Raw genomic sequence first — 27,613 nt, forward strand, 5'->3', positions numbered from 1 at the left:
ACTGGTACTACAAAGGCTCTGGAAAAGCGAAATGGCTCTTCGCCCCACAAAAGAAATCCAACAAATTCTGCGCTCCCAAAGTCAAACCCTTCCCTTCTGAGCCCCAGTGTGCCTAAATCACATTTAGAGTTGATGTTTGCCATTTCTGTAGTGATGAGAGCCCACCTAATTTACGGGTGCATGTCTCCAGAAGCATGGGCTGGGCATAATATACTGGGCACTGCAATGAACGGGCACTACAATTTTACTCAGCAACATCCAGTGCTGCTTGTTTCTGGAAAACAGCAATGAAGTCAAAATATTCACTACACCTGCAGGTAAATTCCCAGAGGATATAATTTCCAAAATGTGGCCACTTGATAGGGGGATTCTGCTCTTCTGGTACTTAGAGGCTCTGCATATGGAGTCCGCAAACTATCCTACGATAATTCTCCAGGAGGAAAATAGCACTCAGTCCCTCCCGAGTCTTGCCGTATGGATAAGCAGTACAGTACAGCCACATATTGGGCATTTCCACAGTCAACAGAAATTGTGGAACCAACTTTTGTGCCATCTTTATGCATTTTTAAATTAAAATGTAAAATCTGGGTCTAAAATTAAATTTTTGTGGTAAAATTGTAATTAATTTTTCTTCACTGCCCAAAGGTGTAAAATTCTGTGACACACCTTCGGTGTCAATATGATCACTGTACCCCTTCATTGAGAGGTTTAGTTTGTTAAATGGGGTCACTTGTGGGGGGATTCTGCTATTCTGGAACCTCAGGGGCTCTTCAGCAAAATTTGCACTATAATATGGCGCTCCTTCCATTTGCACTGTACCTGAAAAGTATTTCCTGATCACATGTAGGGCATTAACACACTCAAATTGTGAGCTCCATTTTTTCCTATTGGCCCTTATAAAATTTAAAAACTTGGGGCTAAGGCTACTTTCACACTACCGTCGGAATCTCCCCGTCGCAATGCGTCGGGGAGAAATTCCGACGCTAGCGTTTACCACATTGCACAATGGAGGCAGCGGATGCATTTCTCCGGCGCATCCGCTGCCCCATTGTAAGGTGCGGGGAGGTGGGGGCGGAGTTCCGGCCGCACATGCGCGGTCGGAAAAAGCGGTCCATCAGGAGCAAAAAACATTACATGTAGCGTTTTTTGCTCCCGACGGTCCGCAGAAGCACGACGCATCCGTCACTCGACGGATGCGACGTGTGGCAATCCGTCGCAAATGCGTCGTCAACACAAGTCTATGGGGAAAAAACGCATCCTGCAAGCACTTTTGCAGGATGCGTTTTTTCTGCAAAACGACGTATTGTGACGGATTGCAGAAAACGCTAGTGTGAAAGTAGCCTAAAACAACAAGTGGTAAAAATGTAATTATTCTTTCTCCACTGCCAAATAGCATCAAATTCTGTGAGGCGTATGTGGTGTCAACATGCTCACTGTACCATTAGATGAATTCATTTGGGGTTGTACTTTGCAAAATGGGGTCACTTGTAGAGGGTTCTGCTGTCCTGGCACCTGAGGAGCTCTGCCAATGTGACATGGCACCCTCAAACCACTCCAGCAAAATCTGAACTCCAATATGGTGCATTTCCCCTTCTGAGCTTTGCACTGTGCCTAAACATGTGGTTTATTGGCATACTCAAGAGAAACTGCATAACAAATTGTACCATTCACTTTCTCCTATTATCCCTTTTGAAAATTAAAAACTTGGGGTCAAAGCAAAATTTGAGTGGAAAAATTCTGTGAATTGCCAGAGAGTTGAAAATGCTCACTGCCACCCTAGATGAATTCCTTAAGATGTGTAGTTTCCAAAATGGTGTCAATTGTAGGGGATTCTGCAGTTTTGGCATGTCTTGGGCTCTTGAAATGTGACATGGAATCCGCTATCTATTCCAGCCAAAATTGGGCTCCAGAATTCAATTGGTGATCATTCGCTTCCAAGCCCTGTTGTGGTCCCAAACAGTAGTTTTCCACCACATATTGGGTATCCATGTACTCAGCAGAAATTGCACACCAAATAGCATGGTCCATTTTTCCTGTTACCCTTGTGAAAATGAAAAATTTGAGAGTGAAGCAACATTTTTGCAGGAAAAATGCATTTTTTCATTTTCACATCTCAATGTTATAAAAATCTGTGATGCATCTGTAAGTTCAAGGTGCTCAACACACAGCTAAATACGTTCCTTGAGGGGTGTAGCTTCCAAAATGGGCTCACCTGTGGGGGGGGTTCTTGCTGCTTAATGGTACTAACCCACAGAATGAAGGTAACATTTTATTTGAGCAGCACATGATTGGTGGAAAATGTAAAACATCAAAAAACAACAGTAGAATTGTTGTGCTTTTTTCCGTTTCTCTAAAGAGTTAAAGGGGTTGTCATCTACTTGGATGACCCCTTTAACATCACTATGTTTCCCCAAGTAAAATAATGACAACCTGTACTTACTTCTGGTTTCGTACCAGAGGTGTCGGTACTGGCTCTTTGGGGCTTGCGTGACTTTGTAATGTCAGGTGAGCCCTGCAGCTAATCAGCAGCCATTTCACTCTCCCCTTCTTTGAACAAATCTGATACTCAGAGCAAGTGAGAGCTGCTGCTGCCTTCTGACTTCCTCTGGATTTTGTATTTGTTCTAGGGGGGGGAGAGTGAAGCGGCCGTTGATTGGCTGCAGGGCTCACATGGCATAACAATGTCACGCGAGTCTCAGAGAACCAGAGATGACACCGCTCAAAAGGCGCCATCACCAGAGGTGAGTATAGTTGTTATTATTTTACTTGATTGAGAGAGGGTTGTCTGAGTAGCAAACAACCCCTTCAATAAAAGTTTGTTAACAAGTTATATGTACCCCCAAATGCTGCGAGTGACAAATACAACTCATCCCAAACAACACAAGCCCTCATGCAGTTGTATCGATGAAAAAATAAAAATTCTATGGCTCCTGGAATGTGAAAAATGGAAAGACTGAACATATAAACAGCAATGTTGTTTTACAATAGAAATCTATAGGAAGAGTTTTTCAAGCATTCTTGAAGTAGAGAATGTGCTTTTTGGAGCGGACTAACTCAAAAAATGCATAAACAAAAAGCAGTGTGAACATACCCAAATTGTTTCAAGATACTTTTTTCTAGTGAGTAAAGGGAAGAAAAAAGATGCAGTTTTTAACATGTGAAGGGAATGGTTTCTCAAAACAAGTGCCCAAGAGGATTTTCACAGCTCTCCCAAGATTTTATTTTTCACTGAAAAAACCCTCAGTCTCATAGGTCTACCCACTCTGGTGTACGACTGATATTCAGAGTACTTGGGGTATCTTTTCTGCCCATGTGTGGGGCCATTTTTTCATCTGTCTGTTATGTAGGACCTTTGAAACTTTATGAAGAAACTCAATTTCATGATAAATTGTATAAAAATAATAGGTGAGTGCTTTAGAGACCACGGTTTAAGTCGTAAAAATGGCAAATTGTATTTATAGAGCATGGGGAAACAAACACAAAATACACTATAACACAGTCTTCCGGTTGCCACTTACCACTTGTGATATTTGCAGGTCAAGGCCCCATTCACCAGTTCACTAATGGCTCCTCCTTCAGTAACATCATCCAGCAAAATGACTAAAGGGACATCACATGGTCCTGTCTCTCTGTCAATTTGGTTTGCCAAGTTGGACAAGTATAGCTGCAGATCCTATAAAAGTAAGGTATAGTGAGAAAGGAATATTTTATAGGAAAGGACATTATGGAGGCAATGTATCATAAGTGAAACAGTGTGGGTGCAAGATTGTGCAGGAAACACAACAGGGAACAATTGTTTGTTTGACGGTCCCAACATGGGTGAATATTTTATTTAAAAGGTACTATAATGACACTATCATTTTATAAAGGGAACCATGTCAGGATGTGTTGTAGGCCTCACCACAAATTCTACTCTACTGCTGGAGTAAGATTTGTGGCTTAGCGAATGCCACCCCTCGTCATGCATTTAAAGGTCCCCTATCCCCTTCTGCCCCACCCCAGCTTTGCCCACTTTGTAGATTCTGGGTGAGAATGTCCCAAAAATGTCAAAAAGTCCCAACATTTTAGAAGAGCCTCGAGTTGCTCCATAGAGATATTTGCTCCATATAACGTTGCACATGGCCCCATAAGATGCTCCATAGAGATATTTGCCCCATATGCTGTTGCTGCAATTTAAAAAAAAAAAATCACATACTCACCTCTTGTCGCTCAGGCCCCCGGCACTTGGTATATTCACCTGTCCTTTGTTCCACCAACGAGCGTCTGTGTCTTCCGCGTCCTCCGCACTGACGCTCAGGCACAGGGGGGCACTATACACGTCATCGGACCCTCTGACCTGAGCATCACTGCAGAGGACGCAGAAGACACAGCGGCACCGACGGTGGAACGAGGGACAGGTGGATATAGTGCACTGCCCCCATCATACTCACCTGCTCCTGGCGCGGTCCCTGGACATCCCTGGTTCTCCGGGAGCAGGCAGCTTCTTCCTGTGTTAAGCGGTCACATGGTACCATTCATTACAGTAATGAATATGCAGCTCCACCCCTATGGGAGTGGAGTGGGGTCTGTTAGGTGTCGAGTTCCAGCTTCTGCACAAGGGGAATCTCAAGCCCTCTCTGCTGCGGTCTCCCATTCTTATCCAGCCGCAGTGGAGTCTGCTCAGCAGAGACGTCGGTCCCAGCGTCTTGCTCAGTCTCACTCTGTACAAAGAGTTACTGCTGCTTTTCCTGCTTCTGCCATTGAAGTCAGTGTTGGGCAGCGGCGAGCAGATGCTTTTGGGGCCAAGTCCTGCTTTTCTCTTTCTGAGCATGCCCAGGGCAAGATCTCCCATTGGAGATCGAGGGTCACATGCTCAGGTACTGCAGCACATCCCATTGGTCCTCCAGGAAGGTCCTGAAAGGGCAAAACTTTGGTAGCAGCTTCCCATTGGTCCTTTATTGGAAGGTCCTGAACGTGCTGCAACTATATAAGCTGCGCATGACCGCACGCATGCGCTAGTGTACATTTATAAATGTGTGTGTGTTGTGAGTGAAAGTCGCTCTTTAAATAACCCTCCCTATTGGATGACTGTTCGCGGAAGGTGTATGTTTGCTATCTAGCGCCCGACTTAGCCATCAGCACGTAAACTGTTATGGCTGGCAATCAGGCAACACAGCGTGCAGTAATCAGCGCACATACAGAGATCTGGCAATAACCCCAAACAATAGGACGAGCTCTGAGACGTGGAATCTCTGTAGACTGCAGTACCTGATCTATCCTCACACAACTGGAAGCAGCAGTGGATTGCGCCTATCAACTACCTATGCAACTCGGCACTGCCTGAGGAGCTGACTAGCCTGAAGATAGAAATACAAGCCTGACTTACCTCAGAGAAATACCCCAAAGGAATAGGCAGCCCCCACATATAATGACTGTTAGCAAGATGAAAAGACAAACGTAGGAATGAAATAGATTCAGCAAAGTGAGGCCCGATATTCTAGACAGAGCGAGGATAGCAAAGAGAACTATGCAGTCTACCAAAAACCCTAAAACGAAAACCACGCAAAGGGGCAAAAAGACCCACCGTGCCGAACTAACAGCACGGCGGTGCACCCCTTTGCTTCTCAGAGCTTCCAGCAAAAGATAATAACAAGCTGGACAGAAAAAACAGAAAACAAACTAGAAGCACTTATCTAGCAGAGCAGCAGGCCCAAGGAAAGATGCAGTAGCTCAGATCCAACACTGGAACATTGACAAGGAGCAAGGAAGACAGACTCAGGTGGAGCTAAATAGCAAGGCAGCCAACGAGCTCACCAAAACACCTGAGGGAGGAAGCCCAGAGACTGCAATACCACTTGTGACCACAGAAGTGAACTCAGCCACAGAATTCACAACAGTACCCCCCCCCTTGAGGATTGGTCACCGAACCCTCACCAGAACCCCCAGGCCGACCAGGATGAGCCACATGAAAGGCACGAACAAGATCTGGGGCATGGACATCAGTGGCAAAAACCCAGGAATTATCTTCCTGAGCATAACCCTTCCATTTGACCAGATACTGGAGTTTCCGTCTAGAGACACGAGAATCCAAAATCTTCTCCACAATATACTCCAATTCCCCCTCCACCAAAACAGGGGCAGGAGGCTCCACAGATGGAACCATAGGTGCCACGTATCTCCTCAACAACGACCTATGGAATACATTATGTATGGAAAAGGAGTCTGGGAGGGTCAGACGAAAAGACACCGGATTGAGAATCTCAGAAATCCTATACGGACCAATAAAACGAGGTTTAAATTTAGGAGAGGAAACCTTCATAGGTATATGACGAGAAGATAACCAAACCAGATCCCCAACACGAAGTCGGGGTCCCACACGGCGTCTGCGATTAGCGAAAAGCTGAGCCTTCTCCTGGGACAAGGTCAAATTGTCCACTACCTGAGTCCAGATCTGCTGCAACCTGTCCACCACATAATCCACACCAGGACAGTCCGAAGACTCAACCTGTCCTGAAGAGAAACGAGGATGGAACCCAGAATTGCAGAAAAATGGAGAGACCAAGGTAGCCGAGCTGGCCCGATTATTAAGGGCGAACTCAGCCAACGGCAAAAATGACACCCAATCATCCTGGTCAGCGGAAACAAAACATCTCAGATATGTTTCCAAGGTCTGATTGGTTCGTTCGGTCTGGCCATTAGTCTGAGGATGGAAGGCCGAGGAAAAAGATAGGTCAATGCCCATCCTACCACAAAAGGCTCGCCAGAACCTCGAGACAAACTGGGAACCTCTGTCAGAAACAATATTCTCAGGAATGCCATGTAAACGAACCACATGCTGGAAGAACAAAGGCACCAAATCAGAGGAGGAAGGCAATTTAACCAAGGGCACCAGATGGACCATTTTAGAAAAGCGATCACAGACCACCCAAATGACAGACATCTTTTGAGAAACGGGAAGGTCAGAAATGAAATCCATCGAAATATGTGTCCAAGGCCTCTTCGGGACCGGCAAGGGCAAAAGCAACCCACTGGCACGTGAACAGCAGGGCTTAGCCCTAGCACAAATTCCACAGGACTGCACAAAAGCACGCACATCCCGTGACAGAGATGGCCACCAGAAGGATCTAGCAACCAACTCCCTGGTACCAAAGATTCCTGGATGACCGGCCAGCACCGAACAATGAAGTTCAGAGATAACTTTACTAGTCCACCTATCAGGGACGAACAGTTTCTCGGCCGGACAACGATCAGGTTTATTAGCCTGAAATTTCTGCAACACTCTCCGCAAATCAGGGGAGATGGCAGACACAATGACTCCTTCCTTGAGGATACTCGCCGGCTCAGATAACCCCGGAGAGTCGGGCACAAAACTTCTAGACAGAGCATCCGCCTTCACATTTTTAGAGCCCGGAAGGTATGAAATCACAAAATCAAAACGAGCAAAAAATAACGACCAACGGGCCTGTCTAGGATTCAAGCGCTTGGCAGACTCAAGATAAGTAAGGTTCTTATGATCAGTCAAAACCACCACGCGATGCTTAGCACCCTCAAGCCAATGACGCCACTCCTCGAATGCCCACTTCATGGCCAGCAACTCTCGGTTGCCCACATCATAATTACGCTCAGCAGCAGAAAATTTCCTGGAAAAGAAAGCACATGGTTTGAACACTGAGCAACCAGAACCTCTCTGTGACAAAACCGCCCCTGCACCAATCTCAGAAGCATCAACCTCGACCTGGAACGGAAGAGAAACATCAGGTTGACACAACACAGGGGCACAGCAAAAACGACGCTTCAACTCCTGAAAAGCCTCCACGGCAGCAGAAGACCAATTAACCAAATCAGCACCCTTCTTGGTCAAATCGGTCAATGGTCTGGCAATGCTAGAAAAATTACAGATGAAGCGACGATAAAAATTAGCAAAGCCCAGGAATTTCTGCAAACTTTTTAGAGATGTCGGCTGAGTCCAATCCTGGATGGCCTGAACCTTAACCGGATCCATCTCGATAGTAGAAGGGGAAAAGATGAACCCCAAAAATGAAACTTTCTGCACACCGAAGAGACACTTTGATCCCTTCACGAACAAGGAATTAGCACGCAGTACCTGGAAAACCATTCTGACTTGCTTCACATGAGACTCCCAATCATCTGAGAAGATCAAAATGTCATCCAAGTAAACAATCAAGAATTTATCCAGATACTCACGGAAAATGTCATGCATAAAAGACTGAAAAACAGATGGAGCATTGGCAAGTCCGAACGGCATCACCAGATACTCAAAATGACCCTCGGGCGTATTAAATGCCGTTTTCCATTCATCTCCCTGCCTGATTCTCACCAGATTATACGCACCACGAAGATCAATCTTAGTAAACCAACTAGCCCCCTTAATCCGAGCAAACAAGTCAGAAATCAATGGCAAGGGATACTGAAACTTAACAGTGATCTTATTAAGAAGGCGGTAATCAATACACGGTCTTAGCGAACCATCCTTCTTGGCTACAAAAAAGAACCCTGCTCCCAATGGTGACGACGATGGGCGAATATGTCCCTTCTCCAGGGACTCCTTCACATAACTGCGCATAGCGGTGTGTTCAGGTACGGACAAATTAAATAAACGACCCTTAGGGAATTTACTACCAGGAATCAAATCGATAGCACAATCACAATTCCTATGCGGAGGAAGGGCATCAGACTTGGACTCTTCAAATACATCCTGAAAGTCCGACAAGAACTCTGGGATGTCAGAAGGAATGGATGACGAAATAGACAAAAATGGAACATCACCATGTACTCCCTGACAACCCCAGCTGGTTACCGACATAGAGTTCCAATCCAATACTGGATTATGGGTTTGTAGCCATGGCAACCCCAACACGACCACATCATGCAAATTATGCAGTACCAAAAAGCGAATAACTTCCTGATGTGCAGGAGCCATGCACATGGTCAGCTGGGCCCAGTACTGAGGCTTATTCTTGGCCAGAGGTGTAGCATCAATTCCTCTCAACGGAATAGGACACCGCAAAGGCTCCAAGAAAAATCCACAACGTTTAGCATAATCCAAATCCATCAGATTCAGGGCAGCGCCTGAATCCACAAACGCCATGACAGAATATGATGACAAAGAGCACATTAAGGTAATGGACAAAAGGAATTTGGACTGTACAGTACCAATAACGGCAGAGCTATCGAACCGCCTAGTGCGTTTAGGACAATTAGAAATAGCATGAGTAGAATCACCACAATAGAAACACAGTCTGTTCAGACGTCTGTGTTCGTGCCGTTCTACTTTAGTCATAGTCCTGTCGCACTGCATAGGCTCAGGCTTACTCTCAGACAATACCGCCAGATGGTGCACAGATTTACGCTCGCGCAAGCGACGACCGATCTGAATGGCCAAGGACATAGACTCATTCAAACCAGCAGGCATAGGAAATCCCACCATTACATCCTTAAGAGCTTCAGAGAGACCCTTTCTGAACAAAGCCGCTAGTGCAGATTCATTCCACAGAGTGAGTACTGACCATTTTCTAAATTTCTGACAATATACTTCTACATCATCCTGACCCTGGCATAAAGCCAGCAGATTTTTCTCAGCTTGATCCACTGAATTAGGCTCATCGTAAAGCAATCCCAGCGCCTGGAAAAATGCATCAACATTACTCAATGCAGAATCTCCTGGTGCAAGAGAAAACGCCCAGTCCTGTGGGTCGCCGCGCAAAAAAGAAATAATAATCAAAACCTGTTGAATAGGATTACCAGAAGAATGAGGTTTCAAGGCCAAAAATAGCTTACAATTATTTCTGAAGCTCAGGAACTTAGTTCTGTCACCAAAAAACAAATCAGGAATCGGAATTCTTGGTTCTAGCATCGATTTCTGATCAATAGTATCTTGAATCTTTTGTACATTTACAACGAGATTATCAATTGAGGAGCACAGAGCCTGAATATCCATGTCCACAGCTGTGTCCTGAAGCACTCTAATGTCTAGGGGAAAAAAAAGACTGAAGACAGAGCTAAGAAAAAAAAATGATGTCAGGATTTCTTTTTTCCCTCTATTGGAAATCATTGAAGGGCTCCTTGTACTGTTATGGCTGGCAATCAGGCAACACAGCGTGCAGTAATCAGCGCACATACAGAGATCTGGCAATAACCCCAAACAATAGGACGAGCTCTGAGATGTGGAATCTCTGTAGACTGCAGTACCTGATCTATCCTCACACAACTGGAAGCAGCAGTGGATTGCGCCTATCAACTACCTATGCAACTCGGCACTGCCTGAGGAGCTGACTAGCCTGAAGATAGAAATACAAGCCTGACTTACCTCAGAGAAATACCCCAAAGGAATAGGCAGCCCCCACATATAATGACTGTTAGCAAGATGAAAAGACAAACGTAGGAATGAAATAGATTCAGCAAAGTGAGGCCCGATATTCTAGACAGAGCGAGGATAGCAAAGAGAACTATGCAGTCTACCAAAAACCCTAAAACGAAAACCACGCAAAGGGGCAAAAAGACCCACCGTGCCGAACTAACAGCACGGCGGTGCACCCCTTTGCTTCTCAGAGCTTCCAGCAAAAGATAATAACAAGCTGGACAGAAAAAACAGAAAACAAACTAGAAGCACTTATCTAGCAGAGCAGCAGGCCCAAGGAAAGATGCAGTAGCTCAGATCCAACACTGGAACATTGACAAGGAGCAAGGAAGACAGACTCAGGTGGAGCTAAATAGCAAGGCAGCCAACGAGCTCACCAAAACACCTGAGGGAGGAAGCCCAGAGACTGCAATACCACTTGTGACCACAGAAGTGAACTCAGCCACAGAATTCACAACAGTAAACACACAATACAGCGTCTTATTGCTGTGACCGCCAGTGCGGCGCCTTGTGCTTTCACAGCGCTTTCCTGACCCAAGCCTGGGTGGTTAGTGGCGTTCGCCAGTGCGGCACTGCATGCACTCTCGTGCTTCTATTGCTGTCACTCTGACACCTCAGTAGCGGTGTCGAGCGCATGAGGTCTATGTACTCAAATCCTGTGTCTTGGGATTGAGTTCTGAGACTCGTTGCTTGCGCTCTTGGTGCGGTACCACGGCCCTGTGACGTAACAGGGTTCGCTTCCTTCACACAGGGTGAGGTTAGCCCATGTGTGTATTCACTTTGTACCGCCATATAGTCCGTCATTACTTGGCAGCAGGTTCCATCTCTGCACGGTGGACCCCGGGCTGCGAACGCACCATACTCTATCTGTCTTATTATTTGGTGCGTTCCGCTAGCCCTAACAGGGTCCATATTCATTACTGTAATGAGCGGTACCATATGACTGCTCAATACAGGAAGAAGCTGTCAGCGCCTGGAGAACCAGGGACCTGCAGGGACAGCGACAGGTGAGTATTATTAGACAGCTGCCGCTCCCCCTCCCCTGCCGACCCCTGGGAATGACTCGAGTATAAGCCAAGAAGGGCAATTTCAGCCTAAAAAAATGGGCTGAAATTCTCGGCTCATACTCGAGTATATACGGTATTTCTCTCTCGTCTGAAATGATCTAGCACATTGGAGGAGAGATAAATGGGATCGCCCGAGCCCCTTGGTACTTCCGGGACCTCCTGTATTCCCCGATGATGTCCCCCAGCGTCTTCTTCTGGGAAGAAAATGGTGGGTGCATGCACAGCACGCCCGCCAAGATCTGCCGGCCAATACCCAGCAACAATGAGATTTCTCCTATTGGTTCATTTTGATCACTGTGATAGACCATATCACAGTGATCAAAAAAAAAAAAAAAAAAAAGCAAATCAAACCCCTCTTTATCACCCCCTTAGGTAAAAATAATAAAATAAAATAAATGTATTTCTTTCCATTTGGGTTAGAGTTGGTGCTAGGTATAGGGTTGGGGTTAGAGCTAGGGCTAGAGCTAGAGTTAGGTTTGGGCTAGGGTTATGGTTGGGGCTAGGGTAAGGATTAGGTATGGGGTTAGAGCTAGGGTTAGGGTTTGGGCTAGGGTTCGGGTTGGGCTAGAGTTAGGATTAGGATTGGGGCTGGGGTTAGGATTCTGTTGGGGTTAGGGTTGTGGTGTTGGGGTTACGGTGGTGTTGGGGTTATGGTGGTGTTGGGGTTAGTGTTGTGGTTAGGGTTGGGATTAGGGCTGTGTCAAGGTTAAAGTTAGAATTGGGGGGTTTCCACTGTTTAGGTACATCAGGGGACCCCAAACACGATATGGAGCCCACCATTGATTCCAGCTAATTTTGCATTCAAAAAGTCAAATGGTGCTCCCTCCCTTGTGAGCCCTGCCATGCACCCAAACAGTGGCTTTCCCCCATATACGGGGTATCAGCATACTCAGGAGAAATTGCACAACAAATTTTGTGGTTAATTTTCTCCTGATAAACTTGTAAAAATAAAAAAGTTTGGTTCCAAAGTAAATTTTTTGTGAAAAAGTAAAATGTCCATTTTTTTTCCTTCAACATTGCTTTAGTTCTCGTGAAGCACCTGAAAGGTTAATAAACTTCTTGAGTGTGGTTTTGCGCACCTTGATTGGTGCAGTTTTGGGAATAGTGCCACTTTTGGCTATTTTATGTTATATCAACCCCTCAAACTCAATTCAAATGTGAGGTAGTCCCTTAAAAAAATGGTTTTGTAAATTTTGCTGGAAAAATTAGAAATCGCTGGTCAACTTTTAACCCTTATAGGCTATGTGCCCACGTTGCGGATTTCTGTGCGTTTTTTTCCGCTCAGTTTTTGAAAAATCCGCAGGTAAAACGCACTGCGTTTACCTGCAGATTACCAGCGGATTTCCTGCGTCTTTTGTGCGGATTTCACCTGCGTTTCTATACCTGCTGATTCCTATTGTGGAGCAGGTGTAAAACTCTGCGGAATCCGCACAAAGAATTAACATGCTGAGGAAAATAAACCTTAGCGTTTCCGTGCGGTATTTTCCGCAGCATGTGCACTGCGGATTTGGTTTTCCATAGGTTTACATAATAATGTAAACCGCATGGAAAACTGCTTTGAATCCACAGCGGCCAATCCGCTGCGTATCCGCAGCAAAATCCGCAACGTGTATACATACCCTTATAACATCCTAAGAAAAAAAAATTATGTTTCCAAAATTGTGCTGATGTAAAGTAGACATGTGGAAATGTTATTTATTAACTACCGTATTTTTCCGACCATAAGACGCACTTTTTTTCCTCCAAATTTGGGAGGAAAGTGTGGGTGGGTCTTATGGTACGTATGTAGCATGTGGGGAGGGGGGCAGCAGTGAGTGGGATCGCACTGTTATCCCACTTCAGGATGTCCTGGCTGCCCAGAATCAGCACTAGAGAAACCATGTGCTCCCGATGATTAAGTGCAGTGAATATTCATTAGCGGCTCCCCGCCCACCTATCAGCTGAGCGGTGAGCCGGGAGCAGCAAATGCTTAAGCAGGGACACACATGGCTTCTCCAGCGCTGATTCCTGCAGCAGCTGGGCAGGTCTGTGTGTCTGGGGGAGAGGAGGCAGCAGCAGGGGCCAGAGGAGAGAGGAGATCGCTGTATACCTGCCTGCCATGCCTGGGCTGGACACTGAGTTCTGTGCAGGAGGACCTGTGATGATGTCAGGAGTGGGCGGGCTGGAGCATCACATGGCAGCTCAGAGCCCTCCCTCTTCCTGACATCATCACAGGTCCTTCAGGCTCTCCAGTCTCCACTAGAATCTGTAGCTTCCTCATAACCTGTGCTGTGGAAAGGAAACGAAGGACTGCTCTGTGTACAGTAATGGGATGCTCCAGCTTTAACCTCACCACAGTGTGGCTGGCTGCCACATTTAAGAGGTTAGTCTTTACAAAACTCTGCCACTCCTTTGGTGAACTATAACTCCCAGCATGTCATAGGATCTGCAGGACATGCTGGGAGTGATAGTTCTCCCATGGGATTTTAAAGCAGCACTCCAGTGTTATTTTGCAGTGCTGGAGTGGTGCTTTAAATATACGCCCTGTGCCCCCATTCTTATACTCACCCTCCAGCATCTTCATATAGTGCTTTACAGACACCGCACTGGTCCCACAGCTTCCAACATAATAACATACTATTATATATAATAACACCACATATAATAGTATGTCATTTATGTTATTAAATATTTTACCACATTTTTTAGCTTCAAATATTTTTTTTCCCTATTTTCCACCTCTAAAACCTGGGTGCGCCTTATAGTCCGGTGCGTCTTATAGTCCGAAAAATACGGTATTTTGTGCGCTATGACTTTGATTTAAGGGTACAAAAATTGAAATTTTGAAAATTGCAAAATTTTCAAAATTTGCCAAATTTCCGTTCTCTTCATAAATAATCGCAAGTCATATCAAAGAAATTTTACCAATTACATGAAGTTCAATATGCCATGAAAAACAATCTCAGAATCAGTGGGATACATTGAAGCGTTCGAGAGCAATAAGCTCATAAAGGCCGGTTTCACACGTCAGTGGCACGTACCGGAGCCACTGACACACGTAGACACAGTCAAATCAATGCATCTGTGGAGATGTCATTGATTTTTTGCGGACTGTGTCTCCGTGTGCCAAACACTGAGACATGTCAGTGTTCGTGGGAGCGCACGGATTACACGGACCCATTAAAGTCAATGGGTCCGTGTAAAACACGTACCTTGTGCAGTCCGTGTGCAGTGCAGGAGACAGCGCTACAGTAAGCGCTGTCCCCCCCACTGGTGCTGAAACCGCGATTCATATCTTCTCTGCAGCAGCGTTTGCTGTAAAGAAGATATGAATAATCCTTTTTTTTTGTTTCTCGTGTTTAAAATAAAGGTCCATGTCCCCACCCCCCTCCCGTGTAATCGGCGGCCCCACGTGACCGCTCATACAGTAGAAGGTGCGGCCAGGACAGGAAGCAGCGCCAGCCAGCGAGGGAGCCGGGTGAGTATTTTAAGAACAGCGGGCGGGCGCACAGGGGGTGGGAGTGGGAGGGGGGTGGGGACATGGACCTTTATTTTAAACAGGTAAGACCAGACACCGGACAAAGACTCAGCCCTACACCAAGGGATGGTTATTTAGGGACATACAGCAAAATGCCTAAGCAAAGGAAAGACATGTAACTAAAAAACAATGGCTAGGAAAGTGATTGACTAACCTTGCAGGATTGCTGATGCATGTTGTAAGCGGTAACAATGCCTTCCGTCACCTCTCGTCCTGATCTTTCCACCAAGTACTCAGCCAGCCTATGTGCTAGGAAACTTTTCCCTGTCCCACTTGGACCAGACAATAGCAGCCGTCGATGCTTTAGTAGCAAGCTAACATAGTGCTGAAGCATTGGTTTAGGGATTAGGGACTCAAACACAAGGAGGTCGACGCATCGTTCCTTCAGACCTGAATTCAGGCATTACAGAGAGAAGAAAGTCCAAGCATCAGTTTTGAGCTTGAAAAATAAAGAGACCACCAACTATACCAAGAATCCCCATCCAACCTTTTAGGTGTAATATAATATTTGCAGTGTTGCGCAGGTTCCTGGAGGGAAGAGGATCAGGAGCCTGAGTATTTAGATCCCTCTTCACATGCCCAAGGTTGTATCCACTCACAGAATCTCTCCCCAGACCTAACGTAGCTCCTGGATCCACCTGATTAACGTAATCCTACAAGATACAAAGTAAAGGGCGTATAATTAAAGGACTTATTAGCACTGGAATGAACTACAGAGATGTAAAAATAGAGTTACCTGGAAAATTTGGCAAACAGCATCGTCAAGGCTTTTCCAGTCCGCTTTGTTACTAATTTTTACATGACCCAAAAAGAACTCCTGCTGCTTCAGATCCTGAAATACATGACAAATGAATTATTATACTGTTACTATATCCAAGATATGATTTATTCTCTCCTCTCATAAATGTAATAAATAATAGTAGCTCAGTTTTGAAGCAATTTTTGAAGAATTTAATGCGTAGGTTAATGTGAGATGACTTACACCTTTAATAATGTGCTGAGGGGGCACTCTCACGACTGTTCGCAATGACACTTCCCTTTGAAGAGAACCATTTATACCATCCATTGGTGAAATATCTGTAAGAAACTCACAATGAATAAGTCTAGATCTTACAAACGTTAGAAAACCAGATATATCGTATGATTCACATCAGTAATATACAGTGGGGCAAAAAAGTATTTAGTCAGTCAGCAATAGTGCAAGTTCCACCACTTAAAAAGATGAGAGGCGTCTGTAATTTACATCATAGGTAGACCTCAACTATGGGAGATAAACAGAAAAAAAAATCCAGAAAATCACATTGTCTGTTTTTTTAACATTTTATTTGCATATTATGGTGGAAAATAAGTATTTAGTCAGAAACAAACAATCAAGATTTCTGGCTCTCACAGACTTGTAACTTCTTCTTTAAGAGTCTCCTCTTTCCTCCACTCATTACCTGTAGTAATGGCACCTGTTTAAACTTGTTATCAGTATAAAAAGACACCTGTGCACACCCTCAAACAGTCTGACTCCAAACTCCACTATGGTGAAGACCAAAGAGCTGTCAAAGGACACCAGAAACAAAATTATAGCCCTGCACCAGGCTGGGAAGACTGAATCTGCAATAGCCAACCAGCTTGGAGTGAAGAAATCAACAGTGGGAGCAATAATTAGAAAATGGAAGACATACAAGACCACTGATAATCTCCCTCGATCTGGGGCTCCACGCAAAATCCCACCCTGTGGGGTCAGAATGATCACAAGAACGGTGAGCAAAAATCCCAGAACCACGCGGGGGGACCTAGTGAATGAACTGCAGAGAGCTGGGACCAATGTAACAAGGCCTACCATAAGTAACACACTACGCCACCATGGACTCAGATCCTGCAGTGCCAGACGTGTCCCACTGCTTAAGCCAGTACATGTCCGGGCCCATCTGAAGTTTGCTAGAGAGCATTTGGATGATCCAGAGGAGTTTTGGGAGAATGTCCTATGGTCTGATGAAACCAAACTGGAACTGTTTGGTAGAAACACAACTTGTCGTGTTTGGAGGAAAAAGAATACTGAGTTGCATCCATCAAACACCATACCTACTGTAAAGCATGGTGGTGGAAACATCATGCTTTGGGGCTGTTTCTCTGCAAAGGGGCCAGGACGACTGATCCGGGTACATGAAAGAATGAATGGGGCCATGTATCGTGAGATTTTGAGTGCAAATCTCCTTCCATCAGCAAGGGCATTGAAGATGAAACGTGGCTGGGTCTTTCAACATGACAATGATCCAAAGCACACCGCCAGGGCAATGAAGGAGTGGCTTCGTAAGAAGCATTTCAAGGTCCTGGAGTGGCCTAGCCAGTCTCCAGATCTCAACCCTATAGAAAACCTTTGGAGGGAGTTGAAAGTCCGTGTTGCCGAGCGAAAAGCCAAAAACATCACTGCTCTAGAGGAGATCTGCATGGAGGAATGGGCCAACATACCAACAACAGTGTGTGGCAACCTTGTGAAGACTTACAGAAAACGTTTGGCCTCTGTCATTGCCAACAAAGGATATATTACAAAGTATTGAGATGAAATTTTGTTTCTGACCAAATACTTATTTTCCACCATAATATGCAAATAAAATGTTAAAAAAACAGACAATGTGATTTTCTGGATTTTTTTTTCTCAGTTTGTCTCCCATAGTTGAGGTCTACCTATGATGTAAATTACAGACGCCTCTCATCTTTTTAAATGGTGGAACTTGCACTATTGCTGACTGACTAAATACTTTTTTGCCCCACTGTATACAACAAGAATCTATAAGGATATGTGCAGACAATCAGGAATTGGCAGTGCTTTGGATGCAGTGCATGTCCTCTGCCAGCTATTGAACGCAGGTGAACCCTCATGTATTCATTGAACCGTGTGGATTAAAAATGTCCAATACATTGTAGGGTGAAATTTATCTTTCGGAGACAAAGATAAATAGACATGCTGCAGTCTGGAAAGACTCGCCGCATGTCCATCTCCGCGGGTGATCCGCGGGCGTCTCTGGACACATAGTGGACACGGGATTTTTGGAAATCTCATGCACTATGCTGTAACATCTGGACGCTGCGGGTTGGACAAGTACACAGCGTCCAATCCGCAGCGTTTACTAAATAAACCTATGAATACACTATACTTTGGATTTAAAGTCAGACGTATGTCAGGTGGCAACATAAGGAGTTCAAAGAGAGCTCCCAGGAACAGCGCTGATTGGCCACAGGGTTTGAGTGACAAAGTGAGCCTAGGAATAGTCAGTGATGTCAAAGCTGGATCGGCACAGGACGGGAGTATAAGTGGTCTTATTTTACTGGGGGGTAACATAGGGATTGAGAAGTTGTCCACTACTCAGACAACTCCTTTAAAGAATCTTCCTTCCAGATCATCAAGGTCCCAGGAACAATTTATGTGCCACATATTTACAGGTGTCAAGACAATAATTTAAATGCATCTTATTTTGCAAATGTAAAGAGCTAATATACTTTAAACTTTTTGGGAATATGAAGGTCTGTTTGTCCCAGTGGCAAATATCTCAGGGGATAAAAAATCCTGGGCTAGGACAATGAAAATATTATCAGGAAGGTTATCAAACCTACTGATGAAGGATTTGGTGGCCTATTACGTGGCTATAGTGGCAACGACCATTACTAGAGGTATAAATGTGGATCACACAACATTTGTGTCATACTACCTGTGTCTGATGACGCAGACATTCCTAAGGATTGTGTTAGAGTTAATGCCAAGGAACGTCGTGGAGAAGAAGAAGGGTGTACTGAGAGAGGGACCACCTTCAAACGGTCATTTTCTGCCTTCAACAAGTCAACTTCCAGCTGATGATAAATGGCAAAACAAGAAAAGTAAGCCAGAAAGGGAAGGCAGCTACTGTACACTAAGGCTTCTTTCACACTTCAGTTGTTTGGCGTCAGTCTGCTCCGACATCGTGACGGATCGATGGATCCGTCAAAATTGTTGAGAAAACGGTTCTAACTGATCCGTTTTTTTGACGCATCCGTATATCTGGGAAAAGTATCTACTTTTTGGACCATGCACAATTGAAAAAGCGGATTGGGGTGACGGATCCGCCAAATGATGGTCGCGACGGATCCGTCGCCCATAGGCGGCCATTCTAGGAAATGGCGGACGTGACGGATCCGTCACATGGTGGATGGAACGGACGACCATCCACCACAATCCGTCGCTAATGCAAGTTTATGGGAAAATAGCGGATCCGCCAAAATAAAATGGTGGATCCGCTATTTGATGAAAATGGCGGATTCAAACTGACGCCAAAAGACTGAAGTGTGAAAGAGGCCTAAGCTAATTACTTAAGCATTGTGTGTCAGCTTACCTGCATATTATGCATGGTCTCTCTGAGCTGCTCCAGTTGGTGGGCAGAATTAAGAGCTTCCAGGCGAATGTCAGTTAGCTTCATCTCTTTCTCCCACAACTCTGAGCGTAACTCTGACACCTCTTTCTTTTCTGTTTCTTCCCCTTCTTGAGCTTCAAATATACTAAATAATTATGAAACAATGCATTATGCATGAACCCTCTGCATTGTAGAGATGTATGTTGGTGCAACCACATATAAATTAAGGTTTTTCTTACTTAATATTTTAATTTAAAAAGGTTATAAAGGACCCTGAATAGAAATCAACATACGGCATATTAAAAAGGACCTGTCACATGTCCCCCAAAAAAGTAGCTTATCCACACGCTGAATCTGCCACTGTTTCGTTTTTTTCATTTTGACCCTCTGTTGCGTCGATAAGAACTTTCTTTTGGTGCCAAGTATGCTACTTTCTGGCTTGTGGTACAAGAAGGCATGTCAGAAGAGTTTTCTCTGGTTGGGGCATGAAGTCCTTCCACCCACGACACTGTCCATTCACCGCTAGGCAGCAACTGGCTGAAGAGCGTGATCTTACAAGATCTCCCTGTTCTCGGTGTGACGTGAGTGCAAGGAAGTCTTCCCACAGCGTGGTCACGCAAGAACAGGTAGAACTCCCACGATCACGCCTTTCTACCGGCTTCATATGCTGCCGAGCGGTGATTGGACAGTCACAGAAGGGGAGGACTTCACACCCCAGGAGATGACGCTTCTGACAGGCCCTCTTGGACCACACCCAGAAATTTGCATACTGGGCGCCAAAAGATTAAAAGGTGTATCTCCGTAGCAGTGGGACACAATGAAGAAAACAAAAACAGCAGCAGATTCAGGACAGCAAGGAGATTTTGTATAGATAAAGTAATTTTTTGGAACATGTCAGGTCCATGTTGACTGGTGACTTTATTGCCACTTGTTTGTCAAACATAGTTAGCAGCTGGGTATATAATTAATTCACTTTTTGAGACAAACTCCTTAATACAGTGTCCATTTGATGAGACTGTATGGTACCCATGTTTTCAGCTCATATTGCAAGAACTGTTTAAGAAACTCAACATGTCAAACCGAACACACAAAGACACAATACATACGCAGAGGATGACGGTGAGGAATGCAAAGAGGGCGACTCTGGACCTGGTGGTCCGTGGTGCTGTTTAGGCGATGTAGGTGCAGACGAGTCGGGGGTTGCCATCTCTTCAATATCAGAGTAGGAGTTGGCCGACTTGGGTCCCTTTTTCATACTAAATGCTTTATTAAATGAGCTGCGCAACTATAAAAAACAATAAGATTATATCCTTATTGCCTAAACTTAGAGAAAAGTTTAATATACTTCTACATTTTATTATGTAGGAAAAAATAAAAACATATAAACTATTACATTTGTGCAACAAAATATCAGATCAAGTTAAAATTGATTAGCAAGAGTCTAAGAAGCATTAACCAATAGCTAAACAACAATGGTCAGGGTAACGTCCCTAAAGGTTTAAAGGTTATATACGAAAATCATGAAAAATATTGAAATACTGCAAATGATAGTAATAGATAATTGGGTCTAATAGTACGCAAATTATTGACCACGTTATTAAACATTCACGTGAATAGGAAGTCTGTTCTCGGCAGCGGCCACTGAGCAAGGTAAGAAGCTGCTGACTTCAGCTCTATATATTGCTTACATGCAACAATGCCAAAGCAAACTGCTATTGATCGGTGGGGGTGCCCAGTGCATGACCCCCCAATCTCATGTTGACTGACCTATCCTATGGACAACACCTTTAATACAAACACATTTGGCCCAATTCATCATTTGGTGGGGGGATTTACAGTCCTTTTTTTTGTTTTGTCTTGTGATATTCTGACGTTTATTGTGAAAAATCCATCAAAATGGAGCATTGAATTTTGTTAAAAAGGGTCTTTTTTCCTGTCTTTAACCATTTTTGCGACTTTTATAAATGTCACAAGTGCTAACTTGCCGCTTCCTCTACCGCGCAGACTCCTGCACGTAGCCAGGCCTTGGTCCCTAGCTCCATACTGCGCGTGCGCACCCCTCCTAGCGCCTCTTCCCCTGCCTCTTCCTGCTTCCGACTTGGCGCTACATTAATCCACTGACCACCAATGATGGCGCACACCACCACAGTCAGCTTCATGCTCCGGACCCGCAGGTATTTGCTTTACAGCACTGCCATCTTGTTAGCCTTTACACATATCTCTAGGCGTCCTTGATTAATTATACCTTTATAATTACGCTATTCCAGCCACCATCGGTATCGTGGTCTCCTTCCGTGCATTTCCACATTATTAGGTATGCTCATTGTGCTTTTCCCCCATATTTTTTTTAATTTTGTGTATATGTGTTTATATTTGTATATACTTGTACATAGCTGTTACTTTCTGTGTGACCACCGATATAATTTGTTGATCTGATATATAACTTGTTTGTCCTTTTAGATTTTATTATATTGTATGTTTATGTCTCTTGCAGTGAGGTTTGATAAAGACCCAACACGGGGTCGAAACGTTACCTCAACGCGTTATATTCACTGTGGTGCTTTCAATACATTTCACCTATGTTATGCATTCAAAAATTCACATCTTGAGTGCGGCTGTTTTTTCAAGTATACAAATGCTAACTCATACTAAAACATCTGGAAACCCCAAACCACACAAGCAGTGCTAACCCCCCCCCCACAACAATACAAAACAGGTGAGCACATGAAATAAGACTTCAAAAAAGGCGCACATCGAAAGATGAATTTGGTGCAAAACAAATGCAATAATGAATCAAGCAAATATTGTAAATATGTCAGTTATTTTGAAAAAGCACACATATTTTAAGAAGCAAAAACAGGATTTTTGGTTGCTTACCGTAAAATCTGTTTCTTGAAGCCTCCATTGGGGGACACAGGAACCATGGGTGTATGCTGCTGCCACTAGGAGGCTGACACTATGCAAATAAAAAAGTTAGCTCCTCCTCTGCAGTGTACACCCCACCGACTGGCATTATACTCTTCAGTTAGTGAGAAAGCAGTAGGAGATAATGAAACAAGGTTGAAAAACCATAACCACAAACTTGAGAACTGTAACGTGAGAACAGTCATAGAACAGATAACAACAGAAAACATTGGGAGGGTGCTGTGTCCCCCAATGGAGGCTTCAAGAAACAGATTTTACGGTAAGCAACCAAAAATCCTGTTTTCTTTATCGCCTCTCATTGGGGGACACAGGAACCATGGGACGTCCCAAAGCAGTCCCAAGGGCGGGAAAACAGACTTCCATCAGGTCAGAGGACTCACCACTGCCGCCTGCAGGATCCTTCTGCCTAGGCTGGCGTCCGCCGATGCGTAGGTATGGACCTTGTAAAATTTGGCGAACGTGTGGATGGAAGACCAAGTTGCCGCTTTGCAAAGCTGTAGGGCGGAAGCCCTGTGGTGCACCGCCCAGGAGGCGCCGACTGCCCGGGTAGAGTGAGCCTTAATCCCAGGAGGGGGCACTCTGTTCTTGACCCGGTAAGCCTCTAAAATTGCCGTTCTGATCCAGCGAGCAATAGTCGCTTTAGAAGCCGGCTGGCCTCTGCGTGTGCCATCAGGAATGACGAAAAAAGAATCCGTCTTCCGGAAAGAGGATGTTCTATCCAGATAAATCCTCACTGCCCTGACTAGGTCTAGCTTGTTCAACGATCGCTCCAGAGGATGAGTCGGAGCTGGACAAAAGGAAGGTAGAACGATGTCCTCGTTGAGGTGGAAGGTGGAAACCACCTTAGGAAGAAAAGAAGGTGGAGGTCGGAAGACCACCTTGTCCTGGTGAATGACCAAAAACGGAGGGCGGCAAGACAGTGCCGCCAGCTCGGAAACGCGGCGAATGGACGTGATGGCCACAAGAAAGGCCACCTTCCAAGATAAAACTGATAGAGGAATCTCCCTAAGAGGTTCAAAGGGAGAAACCTTCAAAACGTCCAGTACCAGGTTTAGGTCCCAAGCCTCCACAGGGGCCCTGAACGGCGGGACGGCGTGGGCTACCCCCTGAAAGAAGGTCTTAATCTGTGGCCGAGAGGCCAAGGTCTTCTGAAAGAGGATGGAAAGCGCAGAGACCTGACCCTTCAGGGAACTAAGAGCCAGGCCCGAATCCAGTCCTGCCTGAAGGAAGGCCAAAAGAGAAGGCAGAGAAAAAACCATAGGCGGCACGCGGTTGGACTCGCACCAACGGAAGTAGGCCTTCCAGGTGCGGTAGTAGATCCTGGAAGACGAAGGCTTCCGAGCCTGAATCATGGTGTGAATCACCCGGTCCGAAAGGCCGGACGCTCTTAGAACCGCGGTCTCAACAGCCACGCCGTTAAACTGAGCGACCGAGAATTCGGGTGGCAGATCGGACCCTGAGACAGCAGATCGGGCCTGTCTGGAAGGCACCAGGGAGCGTCCGCGAGAAGGTTGACGAGCTCCGCGAACCAAGCTCTCCTGGGCCAATCCGGGGCAATCAGGATGACCGTCACCCCTTCCGCTTTGATCTTCTTCAACAGTTTGGGAAGTAATGGAAGGGGTGGGAACAGGTAGGGCAGCTCGAACTGTGACCAAGGAATGGCCAGAGCATCGACACCCACTGCGAGAGGATCGCGGGACCTGGAGACGAATTGCGGAACCTTCCTGTTGATTCGAGACGCCGTGAGATCCACATCCGGAGTTCCCCATCGAAGACAAATCTGATGGAAGACCTCCGGATGCAGGGACCATTCCCCTGCCGCGAGACCCTCGCGGCTGAGGAAGTCGGCGGCCCAGTTTTCTACGCCGGGGATATGCACCGCGGATATCACCGGAACCGTTGCCTCTGCCCAAAGGAGGATCTTGGATACCTCGGCAAGGGCCAAGGAGCTCCGAGTCCCCCCCTGATGGTTGACATATGCCACAGCCGTGGCGTTGTCCGTCTGGATCCGGACTGGAAGGCCCCTGAGGATCCTTTCCCAATGGCGGAGGGACAGAAAGATGGCCCGAATTTCGAGGACGTTGATCGGCAGCGCAGACTCCTGCGTCGACCAACGGCCCTGAACCGTCAGGTGGCGAAAAACCGCACCCCAGCCGATCAGGCTGGCATCCGTTGTCACCACCTGCCAGTGAACCGGAAGGAAGGACCTGCCCTGGGAGATGAGAGGAGACGTCCGCCACCAGTTGAGAGACCGCTTGACCCGAAAGGAGAGTCTGATCGGCCGATCCAGGGAGAAGACCGACCTGTCCCACTGAGACAGAATGGCTTGCTGAAGGGGTCGAGAATGGAATTGGGCGAAGGGAATCGCTTCCAAGGTAGCTACCATCCTCCCCAGAACCTTCATGGCCGATCGGAGGGAGGGAGGCCGAGGACCCTGGAGCAAGAGTATGTCCCGACAAAGGGTGGATCTCTTGTCTTTGGGAAGGAAGACTCTGGACTGACGAGTGTCGAAGAGCATGCCCAGAAAGATGATGCGCTGAGAAGGAATAAGGCAGGACTTCTTCCGGTTGACCAGCCATCCGAAACGGGATAAGGTGTCGAGAACAATGGACAAGCTTTCGTGGGCCTGAGCAAAGGACGGAGCCTTGATGAGGATGTCGTCGAGGTATGGAAACAGGACCAAGCCTCTGACCCTCAAAATGGCCATCAGCGCCGCCATGATTTTCGTGAACACCCTTGGCGCGGTTGCGAGACCGAACGGCAGGGCGACGAACTGAAAATGATCTTGTTGCACTGCAAAGCGCAGGAAACGGTGATGTCCGGGAAATATTGGAACATGTAGGTAGGCGTCCTGGATATCTATAGAGCATAGAAATTCCTGAGCCTCCATGGAAGCAATTACTGAACGAAGGGATTCCATCCTGAAGTGTCTCAGGCGAACCCTCCTGTTCAGCAATTTGAGGTCCAGAATGGGACGAACCTTGCCGTCTTTTTTCGGTACCACAAAGAGGTTCGAGTAGAAACCCGTGTACCGTTCCTTTTCTGGGACGGGAACAATTACCCCGGATTTTAGCAGAGAAGCGATGGCTGCGAAGAAGCCCGGAAACAAAGCGGGATCTTTTGGAGGACGAGATTGGAAGAAACGATCCCTGGGTCGGGAGGCGAACTCTATTTTGTATCCCGAGGATACAACTTCCCTGACCCATGCATCCTCTACTGCGGAAATCCAGACGTCCCTGAAACGGAGAAGACGGCCCCCCAACCTGGGAGTTGGGCTGGAGTCTTGCCGAGAGTCATGCGGAAGTGGATCTTCCAGTCCTGGGCCTGGACGATCTACCCTGGGAATAGCGAGGACGCCAGGACGGAGTGGGCCTGAAGAACACCGCCTTCTTCTCTTGACGTGCCTGTGGCCTCTGTTGCTGCTGGGAAAAGGAGTTTGATGCAGCGAAGCGACGAAAAGGCCGAAACGAGCGAAACTGCCGTCTAGGGGGAGGGCGACGAGGTTTAGCCTGGGGGAGAAGGGAACTTGTGCCCCCAGTGGCGTCCTTAATGATCTGGTCCAGCTGGGAACCAAAGAGACGAGAGCCCTGGAAGGGCAGACTAGTGAGGGACTTTTTGGAGGACAAGTCCGCCTGCCAGGCCTTGAGCCAAACGGTCCGGCGGATGGCAACGGCATTGCTGGAAGCCTGAGCCGCACAAGAGGCGACATCCAGGGAGGCGGAAACCAGGTATTCACCCGCGTGGGAAATCTGGTTGGCAAGTTCCGCTAATTGCGCGGGAGGAGCCCCGTCCAGGATACCTCGCCGTAGATCCTTGGCCCATTTTGAGATGGATTTTGAAGCCCAAGTGGAAGCAAAGGCTGGGCATAGCGCTGCTGAAGCCGCTTCAAAGGCAGATTTCGCGAAGGATTCTATAACTCTGTCGTTAGAATCCTTCAGAGACGCTCCGCCGGACAGTGGAAGCACCGTGTTGGTGGACAGCCTGGAAACAGGGGGATCCACCGAGGGAGAGACCGTCCAATTGGCGGTAAGATCTGGTGAAAAAGGATATAACACCCCCAGGCGTTTTCCCCTCTGAAAACGTCTGGTCGGATTCTCTCTCTCTCTGGCCAGGATTTCCTCGAATTCAGGATGAGGAGCAAAAAATTTTGAAGGTGGTTTGGCCCGTCTAAACGAAACCGCCTGATCTGCGGGTTCCATAGAGGGATCCTTAATGCCACAGGTTTGGTTTATAGCCCGAATGAGGTTCTGGACCGACTCACTCATGGTGGCGATTTGGCTAGGATCCAGCTCCGAAATCTCCTCTGAGGGCGCATCAGATAAAGCCTCGCCTGACTCAGGGGAGGAGGAACGGTGCGACACCAACCGCGGGGGAGGGCCGGGCGGCGAGATGGAACGCGAAGAGGACTCAGACCGACGTTCCTGTCTGGACCTTTTGTAGCTTGGCAAGGAGGTCTCGGGTGGCGGTTCCTGCGACCCGCTGGCCACGGCAGGGGTCTGCAGGGGTAACCGATCCAGCGCGGACACCAAGGTTTGAGATACCCGTGTTAAATCGGCCACCGATTGTGACAGAGAGGCGGCCCAGCCTGGGATGGGGGGATCACTCTCGGGCGGAACAGTCGGGGGATCCTGGGCGGTGGGAACAATCGGGTTGCTGCAGGACTGACACAGCGGAGAGGACTGACCTGAGGGAAGTTTGCTGTTACAGGACGAACATGCAAAGTACGTGACTAAGGCAGAAGATGAAGAGGTAGGGGGGCGAGAGCGGCCCCCTTTAGAAGACATTTTGAGAGATCCCTGAAGATGCCAGTGGGTTAGGGGACAGTGGGGCAGAGAAGGGTGTCAGTCTGCAGTGCAGCTACTCACGGACCCGGTCCTGGAAGATGTCCCACTTGTTGCTGTATTCTTGCGATGCTGAGCCCACAGAAGATGCGGGCGAAGGAGCGTGGCGCGCTGCGTGAGGTGCTGCGAGGGCTGCTTGCTGTGTGAAGCGGCGCACACCAGCTGAGAGTCCCACGAGGAAGGGGGGCGGAGCCAGACGTAGAGGCGCCGGTGGGCAGGGCGCAGTATGTCGGGCGGGAAAAAGCCCGCCCGCAGAAGCGGAAATGGAGAAAGCCGACAACCGGAAGTAGGCCCCGGCCGAAGCCGGGGCCTAAATTAGGGACCGGCGGCCGAGAAAAAAAGGCCGCGGCGCCGAAATAGAGCGCCGGAAACAATGCGGCGTGAGGGAGGCTGGGGCCGCTGAAGGGCGCCGCAGACAACACCCTCCCGCGGCGCCAGAGCAATGCGCCGCAGGGAGAAGCGGCGTGACGGCCTGCAGGTCACAGAAGGGCGCCGCAGATAACCACCTCCTGCGGCGCCAGAGCAAAGCGCCG

General features: G+C 47.0%; 1 protein-coding gene across 2 annotated transcripts in view; it reads right to left on the reverse strand.

Moving 5' to 3' along the window:
- Nucleotides 1–27,613, reverse strand: part of NAV1 (neuron navigator 1) — a 220,006-nt gene that overhangs the window by 80,922 nt on the left and 111,471 nt on the right. For both annotated transcript variants that reach the window (XM_069756486.1, XM_069756487.1), the window contains exons 18-25: nucleotides 20,421–20,599; nucleotides 19,297–19,459; nucleotides 18,640–18,778; nucleotides 15,924–16,018; nucleotides 15,678–15,773; nucleotides 15,429–15,594; nucleotides 15,096–15,331; nucleotides 3,519–3,673 (exon numbers count right to left, since the gene is read on the reverse strand). In XM_069756486.1, the coding sequence (XP_069612587.1) occupies nucleotides 3,519–3,673; nucleotides 15,096–15,331; nucleotides 15,429–15,594; nucleotides 15,678–15,773; nucleotides 15,924–16,018; nucleotides 18,640–18,778; nucleotides 19,297–19,459; nucleotides 20,421–20,599 (1,229 nt within the window). The remainder of the gene's footprint in view (nucleotides 1–3,518; nucleotides 3,674–15,095; nucleotides 15,332–15,428; nucleotides 15,595–15,677; nucleotides 15,774–15,923; nucleotides 16,019–18,639; nucleotides 18,779–19,296; nucleotides 19,460–20,420; nucleotides 20,600–27,613) is intronic.

The sequence above is a fragment of the Ranitomeya imitator genome, chromosome 3 (assembly GCF_032444005.1).
Source record: "Ranitomeya imitator isolate aRanImi1 chromosome 3, aRanImi1.pri, whole genome shotgun sequence".
NCBI lineage: Eukaryota > Metazoa > Chordata > Amphibia > Anura > Dendrobatidae > Ranitomeya > Ranitomeya imitator.